Source organism: Pelmatolapia mariae, linkage group LG23, assembly GCF_036321145.2.
Source record: "Pelmatolapia mariae isolate MD_Pm_ZW linkage group LG23, Pm_UMD_F_2, whole genome shotgun sequence".
Taxonomy (NCBI): domain Eukaryota; kingdom Metazoa; phylum Chordata; class Actinopteri; order Cichliformes; family Cichlidae; genus Pelmatolapia; species Pelmatolapia mariae.
This window is the reverse complement of record NC_086246.1, coordinates 45,760,973-45,777,289: the sequence shown is the minus strand read 5'-3', so window position 1 is coordinate 45,777,289 and position 16,317 is coordinate 45,760,973. Positions and strand designations below refer to the sequence as shown.

Sequence of the window (16,317 nt, the reverse complement as noted above, 5' to 3'; positions counted from 1 at the left end):
CGCACTTTTCTGGACTTTAGGATCGCTGGGGGATTGTGTTTAAGAGCTAAGAACCGAGAAACCCTTTTCCCCCTTTTCCAGGAGAAATCTGACCACCAACGTTTAAAGATAAACATGACGCAAAAGTACAGCCAGCGGTCTTTAATTGTTCTGTCTTTACTGGGGATTTTATCGGCCATCATGTCGGTTTTATCGGTGATTTTGATTTTCCAGCTGCAGTCACAGCAGACGGCGGTGAAGGAATCACCCCCGTCCACCTCCTCGGTCATACCCGCTCATGTCTGGGCCGTCCTGCTGCCAGTGGCCACAGTGCTCTCCGCTCTGTCCCTCACTCTCAACTTGAGCTCTGTGGTTGTGTGTCTCCTCCACAGCTATTTTTCAACCGAGGTCTGCAGAGGAGAACAGGATACAGAAAGGTATTTGTTCTTGCGCGTTAAGGCATTTCTTTTCGACCACCTGTTAGACAGCACCTGCAGCTGTGGTAGCACTCAAAGACACTGTGCTCATTTCCATTTTTTTTCTTCCTAATCTCGATCCGTTTTTTTCAAACAGGCAGTTCCGGTCAGTTGTGACACACCTTTGACAGTTAAGAAAACCACTATTTACCCAGAAAGGCGACCTCTGAAGCAGCACTGCGCGTTTTTTGCCCCCTCACCCCTAGGCCTTGTTAAAGTAGTCGAGTACTGCTCGCAAAGCAAGGTTCAGAGTTCAAGGTTCTTTATTCGTCACATGCATAGTTATACAAGTATAACACACAGTGAAATGTAACCTGACACGCTCCTCGACTTCGGCAAAAGGGGGGGGGGGGGGAACATTATATATAATATATACATTAGGTGAAAGTTCAGTAGTAGCATGTTTGCAGCAAGCAGGTGAATTCTGTACATTAAGTGAATTAAATAATAGACAATCTCACTATTTTACAAAATACACATTATGAACATATTTAAAATTAAAGGAATTTGAAATGTACATTGTGCCGGTGGGTTTAGAGTGTCTAGAAGAGAGTCCTGTCTCTGATTTGTTACTAAATAAATGGCAATAAGAGTAAAAAACGAAAAACAAAAAAACCCTTAAATGCATGCCAAATAAATCCAATACTATACAACACACCATGACTAAACTTCATTTTCCTCTTTGTTTTTTGCAGGGTGTAAGAGATCTCAGTTTAACTTTGTCCAAGGTTTTGAGGCTGCAGTTTATTTCAGCTTTTACTTTCATTCTCCTTTACACATGCAAAGTGTAAAACTAACATGACGACATATATTTTAATAAGACGCAAAGCACTACACTTACTCTAAGTATGGAATTAAGATCAGCTGCTTCAAAAAGCTTAACATTTCAGGTGCGGTAACTTATTATGAGACTGCTGCTTTGCACAACATCCTATATGGGTTCCTATTTTGAGGATAGTGCACTGTCGAGGTGCTCATGTCACACTTCTCCTTGTGCCCACATGTTTTTCAATTGTTAACCCTGCAAACCACAGTCCTATCTTGAATAGTAAATGTACCAATTAGGTTTCGTGCAAAGAAAACATAGTTTCAAAAGGATAAAATGGGTGTCCTGTGCAAGAGTGCAGAGGCCCACATTGCAGTGCTGTTGGTCCCCCACCCACCCCCACCTCTCTAACCCTTTATGAATCCCAGCTAAACAATGGATTTCCTCTCATTATGTACCCAACACACAGCCTCTAGCTGGCCCTTTCCCACGTCGGTTTACAAATCTAACGGCATACCACAGCACCTCCCTACTGACAATGGAGACATTCCTAGAAATTTTGAATCCATGGCACAAATGACCAAGCATTTATAAAAATAAACAATAAACAAATAGCCCTAAACATGCAAGACAAAAAGTTATTACTTTATTATATAGCAAAGAAAATGAAGATATCAAAAACAAAACAAAATATATTGTTGTTATTTTAAGTAATGCAATGTACTTGTGCACTAAACAGATCTGATTTCTTTCAACAGAGCAGATTGGTTCCTTCTGGACAGCAGAGCTGTACGACATGTGGCTATTGGACTCTTCTGTCTGGGGGTTTCCGTCTATTTAATAGGTAAGCCTGAGCAAAAAAAAAAAAGTATCTGTATTTTTGTATAAGCATATGTTGTACCATCTGGCAAAATGTTAAACAGAACAAACACATAAAAAAAGAACTAATTTTAAAAACATTGGCTGTGCAGTGGACTTTCAACAGCAGTGGCAAAACAGCAGTGCTGCTCTCTCCCTGAACCGACCAGTGAGTCCAAGAGAACAATGCATTCTTTGAGCAGCCATGACTTAAGTGTTTTTAATGCTGGACCTAGCAGCGCTGGTATGCTCTGTTCCACTGAGAGGCTTGTACGGGGGGTGGCGGGGGTGTCAGTGTAGGCAGCCACTCTATTGTGATGAGGAGGTGTTGCCCTTCTGAACCCACTTCAGCCACAGTCAACAGGTAGCAGGGCAAGACTTTAAAGGCAACTCCACCAACTTAGGAAGTCGCATCACATCCCAGAGCTGTGCTTTTCTCCCACCTCCTTCAGCATGCCTGAGTCCATTGTCCTTTTCCTGCAGACAAACATAGGAAACTGTAATATAAACTGTAACACTTATTGTGTTCTGCTTTAAGTTATTTGGCCCAGTAGAGGTGCAACTTGTTAGCTGATTACAGAGAAAAGCACTTGGTGTTTCTGCACATACAAATTCTAATTTTTTTCCCTGCTACTCTCTTTCTTGGCAGCCATGTCCATTTTTATGCTCCTAATATTTGAGATGGAGACTGGAATCGCAAGTGCTTGTGTACTTTCCTCTGGGATCCTGATCCTGCTGGTGGCTGTAATACACGCTCTTGTTAAAGCTTCCCATACTGGGAAGCACTATCACAGCGACCATCTTGACACCCTGTATCGTAACGACCACGGAAGTAGCAGCGCACCAGTTTCTCGGCCCTGCGAGTTGAAAATTGGAGTGGACAAACCGCGGATCCTTCGCAGCCAGTCTCACCTCCAGCATCAGATCGCCTTCACTCAATGTGGCGACCCGAGACAGCGAGAACAATATCTGCAGCAGCAGTACTCCCCTACAGGAGGTTCACAGGGCCACTCTAGTGAAAAAGATGCTTACAGCAGTGGTGGCAGCTATCCCCGAATGCACAGGACACTGTCTACTGAATCTGGTTTGCTACAGGCCCAGGTTAAACCCTGGAATGGGGTCAACAATGAGATGAGGAGTGTCCTTGCACGAAAGTCAGGGATTTGTGCAAAAGACTCTACTCTCGTGTGACATAAAATACGATTAGCAGTTTGTATCAGTGGCTAGAAAAGACTAATGACCTACAAGTACTATATGGGGACAACAGTAAGTGAAATTTCAGTGCAGATGTAAGACTGTCAACATTCGACAAGTTTATCCAGAATGACCGCAGACAAAAGAAGAAAGAAGAAGGAAGAAAAAAAAAAAAAGTATCTTTAGCAACTTTTTTCTCCATTTCTCCAACACAGGTTACAAAAGTATTATTAACCTGGTGGGGAAAAAAAATGTAGTGCTTCACGTTAATGAATTTGATCTAAATTTCTAAATTATGCACACCAATGCCATCCATATATCAAGCTGATGAATTTATTGCTCATATTATAATCATGTAAATATTTTATTCTGCTGTATATAGCTGCTTTTTGCCAAATATGTGCACAATGTGCAGAGGTGTTTTGTTATGTGCTTTGTAAAATTATTTCACATAAATATTAAATAAATTGATTCTAGAAGTATATATAATTCAAATAAGAACTTTTTGAACACACAAGCCTGTTATCTGAAAAGCTAATTTTGCTCATTTCAGATACTAATAATGTAACGTCTGAAGGAACTACTAACCTTGGACACCTCTGTCTGTCATGAGGAAGTGGATGGGGCATGTGGAGCAGTGACAATGGGGCTGGGACAGGGACTCACATCATTTAAGCTGCATGCAGTTGTCAGTGTGGGAGGGAAAAAAGGTGGAAAATAAAATAAAAAACAACACAGACAAATCAAACAGAAAGTATGACGCTTCTAGTAACTACAAAGTATTCAGAAATGTCTGGATTACGATTTTGAAGTTACAGGAGAAACAAACTTTAATGAAAAGCAATATATTAAATGATATATTACATTAGATGAAGGATACAATAAAATAAATAAAAATAAAAAAATAAATAAAAACAAAAACAAATGATGAACGGTATGATGTAGTGCAAAAACATAACGTAAATTGTAAATGGACTGGCACTTGCATAGTACCTTACAGTTCAATTTGAACACTGAAAGTGCTTTCTACTCCAAGTCTCATCACCCAACCACACACATATTCATACAGTGCTTTTATTTTTACTTAAGTGCTTTTAACTAACACACTGTAGGAGCCGTGGATGGATCCACCACCTTTCCATTTTGTAGCTAATCATCTGACACCAGCTCTACCACCAGAGCCATGGTCACCCCAAATACGTAAAAAGAATGATCCTTTAGATATTGAGGGAGTAAAAATGTGAACATATAAAGACCCACAAGTATATTTTTTATAGCCTTAAGGACGTTGGAGAGCTTATCAAAAAAGTAATATTCTATAATTTTTGTGGCTTTACGTATTTACATTAAGTACTGATAACAATAATTGTTCAGTGACTATCTCGCATTTTAAAAAATGTGAGAAGTGCATACTGACATAAGCATAAGACAAAGCAAAAAACTTTGTTATATTACCTAGATATTTGAGTGATAAAGATGATAAAAAGCATATTATACAGATCTGCATTTTAGCAAAGGTGTGTATGATAATGGCTGTCATAACTAGTCAAGCTTTCCTGTCCCTTATAGGCTCTGCATTTGAATAAAAGTTTCTGAATTTGAAACAAAAAAATAGATTGAGTCAGGTTATGTCCATGTAACATGTTTCTAGAGGTAAAGCACAACTAAAAAATGAGAGGGAAAACTGCTACTAACGAGAAGATTAAAGCCACTTTGTAGCATTCAGTGTGATCAAAACAACGTTGTGCTTTTTCACCACCATGTCTCAGTGAACACATTCACTGCCGCCTCCTACCTGCGCCCTTGAGAATTATTAATCTGTTCCTTCATGCTGATGGCTTGACGGAGAAGACTGTCAATGTTTTTGAAATATAAGCTGCTGTTGTTCATGCTCTTCACGGCACTGCAAAAGCCAGCAGATCAATACAAGTGTTAACAGTCAGGGCAGGTGGATGGTGAGCTACTTTTATGAAAGCTTTTAAATATGTGTGATCTCACCTGCATGCGTACTCTACAGTGTAGATGGCTCCTTGACTTTGTTCCTCCCAGCTCTGCATATCTGTCTGTGCGAGAAATGAAACCCATTAAAAATTCAGTAGAAGGAGAGAGAGAGTGAGAGAGAGAGCGAGCGAGTAATGACATTATGATACATGTGAGGTTTGTGTTTCATTACAGTAAACTCCCAGAAAGTTGGTTCTGTCAGCTCTCTGGGATTTTCTTACCTGGGTTATTGAGCATACATCAAAACATTATGGGAAACTGTTCATATCATCAACATGTTTTTCCAGGAAAAAGAGCAGAACAAAGGATATGTTTTACCAACAACACAAAATAAATATTACTCAGTTTTAACTGAAGCAATGCCAGTTACATTTTTTCCATGAATCTAAGTATGTATCCAAGTCATGAACAAAACAAGTCTGAGACACAGTGCTTGTTTTTAAATGCATTTAAAATTAAAAGAAAAATATGTTCTACTGTTATTTCTGATCGCACACAACACAGCAACACCTAGGCCAAGAATTTATATAGGGTATTTTAAAGGTTCACCTAGCTTTAAAATAGTTTATTTGGATTATTATGTTATTATATTAGAATTATATCAATGAAATAACACAGTCTTTTGATGTATAATTTTCTTTTTTTCCCCAGCTTCTCCCTTTAAGGGTTGGCATAGATGATCACCTGCCTCCATTGCACCATATCGCTACCATACTCCTGTCACACCAACCCCCTGCATGTCCTCCTTCACGACATCCACGAACCACCTCTGAGGTCTTCCTCTTTTACTTCTTTCCATATTCAATACCCATTGTTCAGTATATTCACTCTCTATCCGCTACACACATCCATCCATTTCATCCTTGCTTCCTGAATTGCTCAACCTGAGTTGTTTCTCGGATCTACTCATTTCTAATCCTCTCAGTAAAAATCTTAATATCTGCCTTTTTGTCACTGCCACCATATCCAAACCATACAACATAGTAGTACTTAGTACCCTTTCACTTTTGCTGCTATTCTTTGCCACAAATCATCCATGACACTCATCTCAACCCTCTTCTACAACTCTCTTGTGCACTGTCCATTGCTTTGGATAGTTGGCCCGAGGTATTTACACTCAGCCACCTTCACTACCTTTACTCTTTGCAGCTTTACTTTTTACATATATGAAAACATTCTTTAATTTGTTATTTACGGGACAATATATTTTGCAATGCAAGTCACTGTGACAGGCTTTCTTCATTATCAAAGTGGGTGACAGTTTCACAGAAAGGCCTCTGAGGCTTCAGTAAAAAAGGGTAGATAGTAAATTTGGAAATGAATATTTAATTGTGCAGGTGCAAATAAAAGAGGGGTCCAACCTGTAATAACCTGGTATACCTAATAAAGTGTCTGGTGAGGGTATATACCTAAAGAATATCACTTATCCCAAAGAATACGTTTCAAAATCGGGTGTTATTCAGCCTTTAATGACTAAATACAAATGCCATTTTTTTTTCTTCCTGAGAAAAGAACGTAAACACCCCGACATCTGATCTGTTGACGTCGTCAGTTAGGTTTTTCAGTAAAGACTGCCGCTTGTTTCCAAACATAAAGTTTCCTGGCAGAGGTCGTTTCCCCTTCATTCACTTAGATGTGTTACAAGCAGAGTCAATGCGATGTCACCGAGAGGATAAACGATACCTTGTGCTGGACTAGTTCTGGCAACGACCTCCTGACGTGCTCCTGCAGCCTGTAGAGAGCCACCGACGGCTCGTTAGCCAGGACGTACATGCTCTCCGTGAACTTGTCAGTCACTGTAGTGTAAACGAAGTGAAGACAATTGCATAAAACACATGGCATGTGTTTGAAAGCTAAAACAAAATGATGAAAACAGCCAAAATCATAGCACTGCGACTCTATACTGGAAATGCATTAGCTTAGTGGCTAGGTGAAGCTAACAGCTTCGAGGGGGCAGCAGTGGATCAAGGCAACAATGAGCTATGCTGCACGCGAGTTTATTTTTTGCTAATTTATTTATTTTTACCCCTTCTGACTTTCAGTTGCATCTCCTGGTCCTCCATAATGCAGTCTGGTTTTTACTGTCAGAACTACAACTCAGCTGTACGCGAGTGGTGTCACCTGATTCCCACCTCTTCCGTATTATTGTTGTAGTGTGTCACACGACAATATTCCGGATAGAAATATGGGCTGTGAAAAAATAAAGAAAACATTTCTCCCTTGAAATTGTGCCAGATGCGGTGATACGTTACACGGGCTGAATCAAACGTGTTTTCAGTGCCCGTTTTGAAAATAACGGGATTATTAAGTAGCTAATCAGCTGAACGACGGCTAATGTACTATCGGAACACATCGAAGACTAGCAGGATCCATTATGTGATATGAACTTATTTACTTTCAGTTTTCCTTAAAGGAAGTTAGCGCAATTAGACTGGAAGGCTAAATGTGGTGAGTGGCTTTACGAACTGCCTAATTTTTAAAAAACTTTTTCTGCATGGCTAAACCAGATTATTTGTTTTTATTGCAGCGATCATGGAGGGCAGAGGTGATGATGAGGCTGCAGATGGCCAACGTGTTCAGCCATCTAACGCTAATGCATGTCCCTCCCTATCAGGAGATGAAAAAGCCAATGGTACTTTATCCTGCTCTGTGTAACAGCTGAATTCGCCTGATTTCTAGGTTCTTGCTATAATCAGTTGAACAGTAAATGTCTTGCTTCCACTCACATGGCTGTGGTTCATCTGATTATATCTCTAGAGAGCATGGAGGTGGATGATGATTTGTTCAAACACTCCACCACTCTCACCAACAAACAGCGTGGGAATGAGGTTACAGTACGCCCGGCAACATTAGACTGTAAGATCTGATAAAGATACTCAGGTGTTAGGGAAACATTTGTACTTATTTTATTTTTTACCATGTTCATTTATTGAGATTTTTCTACCCCCATCAGCTCTGTCCATACATCAGCTGGCAGCTCAAGGTGAGGTTTCACAAGTAGCTGCACACCTGAGCAAAGGTGAGAAATCTCTAACAAGCTTTTTTTTTTTATTACCAGTATAAAACTAAACAAATATCCTACCTGAGGACTCCAATCCTTTTTTCTTTCTTTCTTTTTGTTTTGTCTCACAGACAGCTCATTGCTTAGCAGTCAGGATGAGCGAGGCTTTACACCCCTCATGTGGGCAGCAGCATTTGGAGAGAAAGCAGTGGTGGACTTTCTCTTGGAAAAGGTTAGAAATAAGGCGTGCGAATAGTTACTTAAGAACACAAAAGTTATAAGTTACTGAAGGGCAGCTGGGCGGCCCAATGGTGTGGTGTTAGTGCTGTTGCTTCACAGCAAGAGGGTCCTGGAGTATTTTTGCAAGGCGTTTGTATATTCTCCATATGTCTGCGTGGGTTTTTTCTGGGTACTCCAGCTTCCCTCCCAGGCCAAAAACATGCATGTTTGGTTAATTAATGACTCTAGATTGGCCATATATAGGATGTATTTCTCGCTGCAACAGACTGATGACATGTGAATAAGAAGATGAATGAGAGGCAGTGGTTTTAAAAAAAAAAACTTTTATTAATTAGAAAGAAAATGAACTTATTCTAAAATGTGTCCGTTAGAAGCCAAATTATCATACTGATGATAAAAAGTGTTAACAAAAATGGTCACTGTTTTCAAATCTCAAAATGAATCATATTGTCTTTCAGCCTTACCTCTCTAACTTTGTTAAAGACAAAATTAGAGGGTGAAGACTTATATAGTTTAGACATGTGCAGAGGAGGGATAGTGGATATATTGGACAACGATGTTGAATATGGAGCTGCCAGGCAGGAAGAAAAGACGACCACCTCAGAGGAGGTTCATGGATGTAGTGAGGGACAACATGCAGAGGGATGGCCGTTAGGGACAGGTTAAGATTTCCTTAAAGGGAACAGCCAAAAGAAGAAATGGTATCGTGCTTTATTGTTAATGCATTTTTTTTCCTTCCAGGGTGCAGACCCCAAAACAATTGCGAGGGAGCGAGAAAGCGCCCTGACACTGGCCAGCTCTGGAGGATATGTGGACATCGTTGAAGCCCTCCTCAGACATGGAGTGGACATTAACACTTATGACTGGGTATAGTTATGAATTTATGTCTTTCCATCATAAAATCCATCATTTTTAAGGAGCAAGAAATCTAAATACAAATGCTCTGACTATATTTTTAACATTTTTATTTTACTGCACACTGTATATTATTCTCAGAATGGTGGAACTCCTCTTCTTTATGCTGTACGAGGGAACCATATCAAATGTGTAGAGGCATTGCTAGGTACAGTGCATGTCTTTAAGTTATTATATATTCTAGAAATTTTTTTTAAATTGCGTCACTAATTTCCTGTCGCTCTTTAATTTAGCCAGAGGAGCAGATATGACCATAGAGTCTGACTCTGGGTACAGTCCAATGGCGCTGGCAGTTGCCCTTGGGCATAAGAAAAGTAGGTATACAATGCACATTTTCTTTTTTGAAAAACTAAGATAAAAATGTATTGCTAAGGTAAGATTTTTACTTCCTTTCTCCTATAGTCCAGAAAGTGTTGGAGGACCACATCTTGAAACTCTACAAGCCATCAACATGACACTTATTAAAATACATTAATGGAGTTGCCAGTGTGACAGTCAGCTGATCTTAAACCTTCGTTAGTTTTCACAAAAATGTCTGTCACAAGCTAAGGTCATAACGGATCATTGCATACACAAACATTTACCAGATAAACAGCGATTTTTAACCTGTTTATTCCATTTATATGCATTGCAATGTTCAAAACGTTTTACAAACAAGGACTGAAATGTGACAGTTGTGCAGCTGAATTATTTTGCTTGGCTGAAGAATGACCAAAAAAAAAAAATTCTAATAAATTATTTTCATACTGGAATGGCGCTTTAATTTTGAAGGCACAGTAAAGGTATAAAAAGCAGATTACAAGTGCACAATCAAAATGTGCAAAGGGTCACTGTATGACAGGTCATCGAAGCTTTCATACCAAAAAAGGCCACATTCACAAGAGTTCATGAGGTGGCAACACAGATGACATGTTTCCCAAGTGCCACCACACCATCCTACATCCTGTACTTTCACTCAGGGGTCACTTCCTCTCTCTCATGAGAGGACTGAAAAATGGTCAGGAGGCTTTTTCCCCCAGGACATCCAAGGAATAAACAATAATTCTCCCAAAAAAGTCAGCACTATTCTCAAACATTATTTTTACTTTGTCCACTACAGGGGCCTCCTGTATGGGAAAGCTGTGGGTGTGGAGTTAAGAACAAGATAAGCGTATTAATGACGAAAAGCATGTCCAGGAAAATATTATCCAATGCTTTTTATGAAGCAGGAAACGCACCATGCTCCTGTAGTGACAGGTACAGCTTTGAGCTGTTGTTGGCATGCACCAAGACTGATGTTTTATAACAGAATTACGTTTAATTAAAGGAACACCATCAACTACTTGATAGATTAAGCTGAGCTTAAATATTTTTAATGGCATACAGTATCAGTGGCTGTGAACAATATTTTTTGCACAAATTAAATAGTTAAATATAACATTTATAGCTACTTCAGCAGTAACTGCTAATTTGGAGTATAGAAAAGAACAATGGCTCCCCACTTTACTGATAATTTAAGGAAAAGATTGGTCTAAGTTGTGCAGCAGAAGCCCCATATGCAATCAAATCTCCTTGTGAAAATTCAGTATAGTGAGAAAAAGGATATCTGAAGAGAGTTGTTATCCTCTGGGTAAAAATGGCTGAGCACTGTGAAGTCTTTATCTTTTAGGCAACCTGCAGAAAGCACAAGTGGAAAAGTAATTTACATTATCTCATTATTCCTGCTTGAATTTGAAGTGAAACATTTTAATCAGGAAGTCTTTTTTTTTTATATTATCTTCAGGATTTACCTTCCAGTCTGCACGTTTTTGCCGAGAATCCTCCCTGGAATTGGACCTTTAACTCTGACACTCTGACAGAGTTGGGGAACTCCAGGGACACCCACTGACATTCACCCTGTCAGAAAAATAATACTCATAATGACACTGAGATGTGTACAGAATAACATCCATTTGCCTGTGAAAAACAGGATGCCGAGAATAACTGTCTCTGTCGCCAAGAGTATGGGAACTTAGTCGTTCTTTAATCAGATCCCCACTAACTGTGGCCACAGCAACAACTATCCTTCCTGGGGTCCACAATGCTGTACGTGTAAGCAGATTATAATTATTAATAACCTTTATTTAACCAGAAAAAAAATAACTTGAGATCTGAATCTTTTTTACAAGAGTGTCTTGGTGTCTTTTTTTTTTTTTTACTATAAATTCAACATGCTTTGGGCTTTTTCCTACACAAAACACAACATGTATTGACAAAGTGGGCATTTAATCATTTTATAGACAAAAGCATTTAAATAAGAAATATAAGAACATAGAAAGTTGGGAAATTCATCAAAAGTCAAGATAAAAATGATCATTTTGTAATTATGTTAAGTGTGCTGAATTGGAAATAATGCTGTGCAACACAAAATTTGGTATCGATCGGTTACCAAGTAAGTATAGGACCAGTACTGCTGATACCAATTACAATACACATAATCTATAAAGACAGGTTATGTAGGGGAGAGCAGTGTGTGTCATAATTTATAAGATGAATCATCATCAAGTTGCCAAATTCTGAACAAGTTTTAATGATCACTAAATCACTGGGATTTTTACTTACCACAATAATGAGTTAACACAATAAAACACAATGTTCATGATTTTGACCAAGAAGCCAGATTGTTTGAAAGAAGTACAAGAGCCCATTTATGTCCACTGTAAACAAACCATCACTGAACAGAGGTGGTGGCTTATGACACCAGCTGTCAGTCATCTGCAATATAGCCTTGAGATCCCTTCTCACATGAAAGGGTGGGGAAAGGTCTCACAGTGGTTTCACCCAAAACTTCTGGCGGTAATGACCCATGCCTTTTTTTTCGCACCTTTGCTCATGTGATGATGCACATGAATAACAGTGGGTCAACGACCACCTCCTAAGGGACAACTACTACTAGGATTTAAATACCAGGGACTCTCCACCCTTTCATTTTAAAACTAAAGAAAGCTCTTGATGAGAGGTGAAATGTCTTCAATAAACTTAAAGTCCGATTGCTTTCTTTTTTAACTCCAAAAACAAATATGATCTGGATGACTGAGAATCTACACACATACTATTAGTTAAAAAATTAGCATATCTCAGCATGGTGTGCAGTGTATCAAAATGTTGGGGAAACTGAACAAGTGGAGGACAAAATAAGAAGCCACAGACCTAAAGAGCCATTTATGGCAGGCCAAAAGTATCTGAAAGTCAAATCTTCAATAGGAAAAAAATCCAGCAAAGACCTCGACCTTCCAGTCTGCATGGACCTGAGAGATCCATTTGCTTTTCGCCTAACCCTTATCAGAAAGAGAAAAAAAATCCTTGGCAACGGGTCTTCTAAGCAATGAATTTAAAATGTATGACAAAAGTCAGGAGAGAGTTACTACAGTGAGTGTCTACACTCATCCATGCTGTGTGCAATCCTCCCAGTGGATTTGGGGTCTTGTTAAACTTGATGGAATTATAAACACAAAAACGTATCGTCAGATCAGATTTTGATCCACCCTGCATTTCTCTGCATGACAATGATCCCCAAAAAACACTACTACACAACTTTGGATATCCTTGAAACCTGGAGAATTCCTGGAAAACTAAAAAACTTCAATCAGAGAGTGCAGGCTGTTTTTGCCTGCATTTGTATTTATGTTTGCACATATTTTAATAAATCCCTGCCCCTTGTCCCCCCATTTTCCAAGCAAAATATAAACAACTGGGGATAGCTTATCAATTTTAACCAGTATCATACCACTGTGCAGATCATGTAGTACAGTTAGTTAGTTGTAGTACAGTTACTAACTGTACTACATGATGAGTACTAGATGACCCGTGCAAGATCTGGTAAAATGTTTTGCCCTCTTTGTTAAATTGGTCTGATCTTGTTCTTCTTCTTATTATTATCATTATCAATAATAATAATAATAATAATAATGTTATTATAATTATAAAACTATAAGGGTAGACAGACATACACTCAGAAACACAAAGGCATAAAACATGAATAAAATGAATGAAAGACCAGAGATAAAACGCATAATAGAATCACTTAAAAGCAAGTCTATAAACATAATTTTCTCAGGCAGGTCATTCTAAAGTCGAAATGGCCCTGATGGCAAAAAACAGTCACCTTTTCAATTTAAATCTTGATTTTCAAAGCAGCCTGTAGGGCCCCACCTGAGGATCACAAGCTGCGAGCAGGCTTATATGGGGTCAATAGCTCTGCTATGTAGCTTGAGGACAGACCCAGGAAAGCTTGGAAAGTAATCAGTAAAATCTTAAAATTCTGAGCATGTTGAAGGTGAGAGTTTAACTTTTCATTAATGCCAGGGGAGAGAATTGCAGAAGTCCAGTCTTGAGAAAATAATCATGTGACATAAACCCATATTTTGAGCTCTGGCTCAGAGAAGATGGCAGTTATGTGGATAGTGTTCACATATGGCTGCTTCTTTGCATGATCAAGCTTTAACCTGTATTTGTGGATTACATGATGAAGTTGTTTGCACAGTGATTTCTGAGCCCATACAGTTATTTCCATGACAGAATCATGTCTGCATTTAATGCAACGCCACCTGAGAGCCCAAAGACCAAGGGCATCCAATAATGATTTTTGGCCTTATACTCCTTGACATTTTCCCTGATTCTCGGAATTTTTCGATGACATTATGTACTGTAGATGATGACCATATATTCACACTAGTCTCTGAAATTAATTGTTCCACAACATATAGATGATTATTTGTCCATCTTTACTTCTGAGAAACGTCCTCTCTAAGATGCTGTTTTTATAGCTAGCCATGTTAGTGACCTGTTGCCAATTAACTAGTTTCATGTTCTTTTTTTTTTTTTTTTTTTTGAAGTACCACTTACATTTGGCCCAGCTTTTTAGAGACATGTTGCTGTCACCAAATTAAAAATGAGCTATTATTCTTAATGAAACAGTAAAATAGGGTTTCGGTTTAAACATCTGGTGTTTTTCTGTTCTATAGAAAATAAGATATAGAACTGTGAACTTTGCAAAGCATTGCATTTTGTTTGTATCTACATCTTACACAGTCTTCCAGCAACTCAAAACTAAAGGGCAGACTAAACTAACCTTTCTTTAGGTTTCTGGTAACAGTTTTAGCAATAAGTTGTGAGGAACGGGTTTATTGCTATATTTATATTTACCTGGTCTGAGTTCCAGCATGTCTCCTCATTGCAGTCAAACATGTACTTCTTTCCATACTGCTTAACATCTCTGTTTAGCACTGAACTCACTCTGAAATGAGAATAGAAACACAACATTCACGACTCAAGGATCGATAACAGACTGCCGTCCAAACACGTACAACAGCCAAGTACATTATCTATGCACTGGTGAGTACATTTCTCTCATTTCATTCTCTGGTTTTGCTTTTTCTCTACCTGCTTTGTGTTTCGCTGCAAAGCAACGAGGAAGCCATGTCAAAACTTCAAATCACAACGTGCCGTAAAGCGCTGGAACCTCGCTGTGTTGTTTTTACGACTGTGACGTTCTGGCATGACCGCTTTTCTTTCCTGCCACCAGGTGGAAGTCTCGCTCCGTCAAAAATATTTAGACGACAGTCTTTCGCTATACGGAGCTGGAGGTTAAGTCTCTTAATCTTCATCTGAGGTCCCGGGAGCTCATAATTAATAATTAAACGCAGAAAAAAATAAAGTTGATCCCGGTCTTCGTGGCCTGTGAGAGGCTGCACTGCTCTTCATCTTCTTTTTTGTCCCCCCAGGTCTCGTTGCTGTCCTCCCAGGCGAGACGCAAAAGGTCAGAGAAATGAGAATCGATTGGGACGGGGGGCATTGATCAGCAAACCGAGTTCAACCTTCAGATGAGGCATAGATGCTAAAAATGGCCTACACTTAAATATAGAGCTGCCGCCAGTATTAACCCGGGGTTGAGATTTTTCTCCCAAGGACGTCAGGAAACGGGCAAAGATGTTACATGTGTGTTAAGATGAAGGTGTGTTTGGGTGATGGGATAATCCTATAAAAGAACCAATATCGGCCTCTCAGTGCTTTTATTAGCGAGCATATCCCCACATCTCAGTTTCATAACCTGGGAACCAATAACACAGGAGAGCAAATCTCCCTCTCCCCCCTCTTTGTGTGTGTGTGTGAGTGTGTGTGTGAGTGAGTGTGAGTGAAGGAGGGAGCCTGTTTTTGGCACATGGTCCATTGCAGATGGAGAACTCCTGCTGAGGTTTTGTCACAGTGCCCCCCCCCCTTCACAGCACATAATCAATAGGTCTAAAATACAAAAACTGATGAAACCCAGCCTCCGTGAAAATTGTGCAGGGGGCTGGGGAGAGGGACTGTATTATAAGGTTTGGACCCCCTCCTCCACCACTACCACCACCCTTACCCTCTGCACAACCAGCAGCATGCTCGCTCACACTTTGACTTTGTGAGCCTTACGTTACAGCCCTGGTTTGTGCTGCAGCTCCTGCAGCACCCTGTCGAGTATTTGAGATTGAGAATAAATTGTGATTTCAAGCTGCAGTAATATATTTCCCATCCATATATGAATGTGCAATATATCTTTGGAGTTTTTGTAAAGCTGTTAATCAGAAACACTGCCTGAATTAATTTGGCAGGTGCTCATATTTTTCCACATCAAAACTAATTTTCTGGCCCGTAGCCATTCTGGAAGCCCACCTGGCCGGCAGTCGCTCGCTGGGTGAGTGATGAGATGGCATTGACCCATAAACTTGTGCCCACGTTGGCTGCTAATAATGCCAAGGTGGACTGCAAGTGGCCAGTCATCCTCAGAACCCGCAGGAGCTCTTTTTGTATCCATTAAAAAGCATAGTTAGAGACTGTGACATTGCCAGGAAGTCAGTGTGCCCAGACAGAATTCTCAAACACCCACAACCTGT

The 16,317-nt window shown here is 39.6% G+C and overlaps 4 protein-coding genes across 6 annotated transcripts; 2 read left to right on the top strand and 2 right to left on the bottom strand.

Annotated features, from left to right (window-relative positions):
* On the top strand, window positions 1–3,786 carry tmem221 (transmembrane protein 221). Its single transcript, XM_063465921.1, has 3 exons — window positions 1–416; window positions 1,980–2,065; window positions 2,729–3,786. The coding sequence occupies exons 1-3, from the start codon at window positions 115–117 to the stop codon at window positions 3,268–3,270; spliced, it is 930 nt and encodes a 309-aa protein (XP_063321991.1). The 5' UTR covers window positions 1–114; the 3' UTR covers window positions 3,271–3,786.
* Window positions 2,110–7,435, bottom strand: borcs8 (BLOC-1 related complex subunit 8). 2 transcript variants are annotated; one of them, XM_063465925.2, is made up of 6 exons: window positions 7,301–7,435; window positions 6,958–7,070; window positions 5,272–5,336; window positions 5,069–5,176; window positions 3,862–3,949; window positions 2,110–2,556 (listed from the first exon to the last, which is right to left on the bottom strand). In XM_063465925.2, the coding sequence occupies exons 1-5, from the start codon at window positions 7,335–7,337 to the stop codon at window positions 3,880–3,882; spliced, it is 393 nt and encodes a 130-aa protein (XP_063321995.1). In that variant the 5' UTR covers window positions 7,338–7,435; the 3' UTR covers window positions 2,110–2,556; window positions 3,862–3,879. The 2 variants fall into 2 exon arrangements, with proteins under 2 accessions (XP_063321995.1, XP_063321996.1); XM_063465926.2 differs by lacking the exon at window positions 3,862–3,949.
* rfxank (regulatory factor X-associated ankyrin-containing protein) lies at window positions 5,890–9,942 on the top strand. 2 transcript variants are annotated; one of them, XM_063465923.1, is made up of 9 exons: window positions 5,890–6,048; window positions 7,802–7,906; window positions 8,032–8,130; window positions 8,228–8,293; window positions 8,407–8,507; window positions 9,257–9,382; window positions 9,512–9,578; window positions 9,664–9,744; window positions 9,833–9,942. In XM_063465923.1, exons 2-9 carry the CDS (start codon window positions 7,807–7,809, stop codon window positions 9,883–9,885), a joined length of 693 nt encoding a protein of 230 aa, XP_063321993.1. In that variant the 5' UTR covers window positions 5,890–6,048; window positions 7,802–7,806; the 3' UTR covers window positions 9,886–9,942. The 2 variants fall into 2 exon arrangements, with proteins under 2 accessions (XP_063321993.1, XP_063321992.1); XM_063465922.1 differs by lacking the exon at window positions 5,890–6,048 and adding an exon at window positions 7,484–7,722.
* A 474-nt stretch (window positions 9,943–10,416) lies between these two features.
* Window positions 10,417–14,903, bottom strand: nr2c2ap (nuclear receptor 2C2-associated protein). Its single transcript, XM_063465924.1, has 5 exons — window positions 14,831–14,903; window positions 14,594–14,684; window positions 11,200–11,305; window positions 11,016–11,083; window positions 10,417–10,551 (listed from the first exon to the last, which is right to left on the bottom strand). Exons 1-5 carry the CDS (start codon window positions 14,866–14,868, stop codon window positions 10,429–10,431), a joined length of 426 nt encoding a protein of 141 aa, XP_063321994.1. The 5' UTR covers window positions 14,869–14,903; the 3' UTR covers window positions 10,417–10,428.
* Window positions 14,904–16,317: the final 1,414 nt, after the last annotated feature.

Bases quoted from the DNA above. Each gene is read 5' to 3' on its own strand.
- tmem221 (XM_063465921.1), top strand. From the start codon at position 115: ATGACGCAAAAGTACAGCCAGCGGTCTTTAATTGTTCTGTCTTTACTG. The intron at 417-1,979 runs GTATTTGTTCTT...TTCTTTCAACAG, and splicing joins GGAGAACAGGATACAGAAAG to AGCAGATTGGTTCCTTCTGG. The intron at 2,066-2,728 runs GTAAGCCTGAGC...CTTTCTTGGCAG, and splicing joins GGTTTCCGTCTATTTAATAG to CCATGTCCATTTTTATGCTC.
- nr2c2ap (XM_063465924.1), bottom strand. From the start codon at position 14,868: ATGGCTTCCTCGTTGCTTTGCAGCGAAACACAAAGCAG. The intron at 11,306-14,593 runs GTAAATATAAAT...TTTTTCTGACAG, and splicing joins CATGCTGGAACTCAGACCAG to GGTGAATGTCAGTGGGTGTC. The intron at 10,552-11,015 runs ATATCCTTTTTC...CTCCACACCCAC, and splicing joins AGGATAACAACTCTCTTCAG to AGCTTTCCCATACAGGAGGC.
- borcs8 (XM_063465925.2), bottom strand. From the start codon at position 7,337: ATGGAGGACCAGGAGATGCAACTGAAAGTCAGAAGGG. The intron at 5,337-6,957 runs GTATCGTTTATC...TTTCTCGCACAG, and splicing joins CAGAACTAGTCCAGCACAAG to ACAGATATGCAGAGCTGGGA. The intron at 5,177-5,271 runs GTGAGATCACAC...TGGCTTTTGCAG, and splicing joins ACTGTAGAGTACGCATGCAG to TGCCGTGAAGAGCATGAACA.
- rfxank (XM_063465923.1), top strand. From the start codon at position 7,807: ATGGAGGGCAGAGGTGATGATGAGGCTGCAGATGGCCAACGTGTTCAG. The intron at 9,579-9,663 runs GTACAGTGCATG...TCTTTAATTTAG, and splicing joins ATGTGTAGAGGCATTGCTAG to CCAGAGGAGCAGATATGACC. The intron at 9,745-9,832 runs GTAGGTATACAA...TTTCTCCTATAG, and splicing joins TGCCCTTGGGCATAAGAAAA to TCCAGAAAGTGTTGGAGGAC.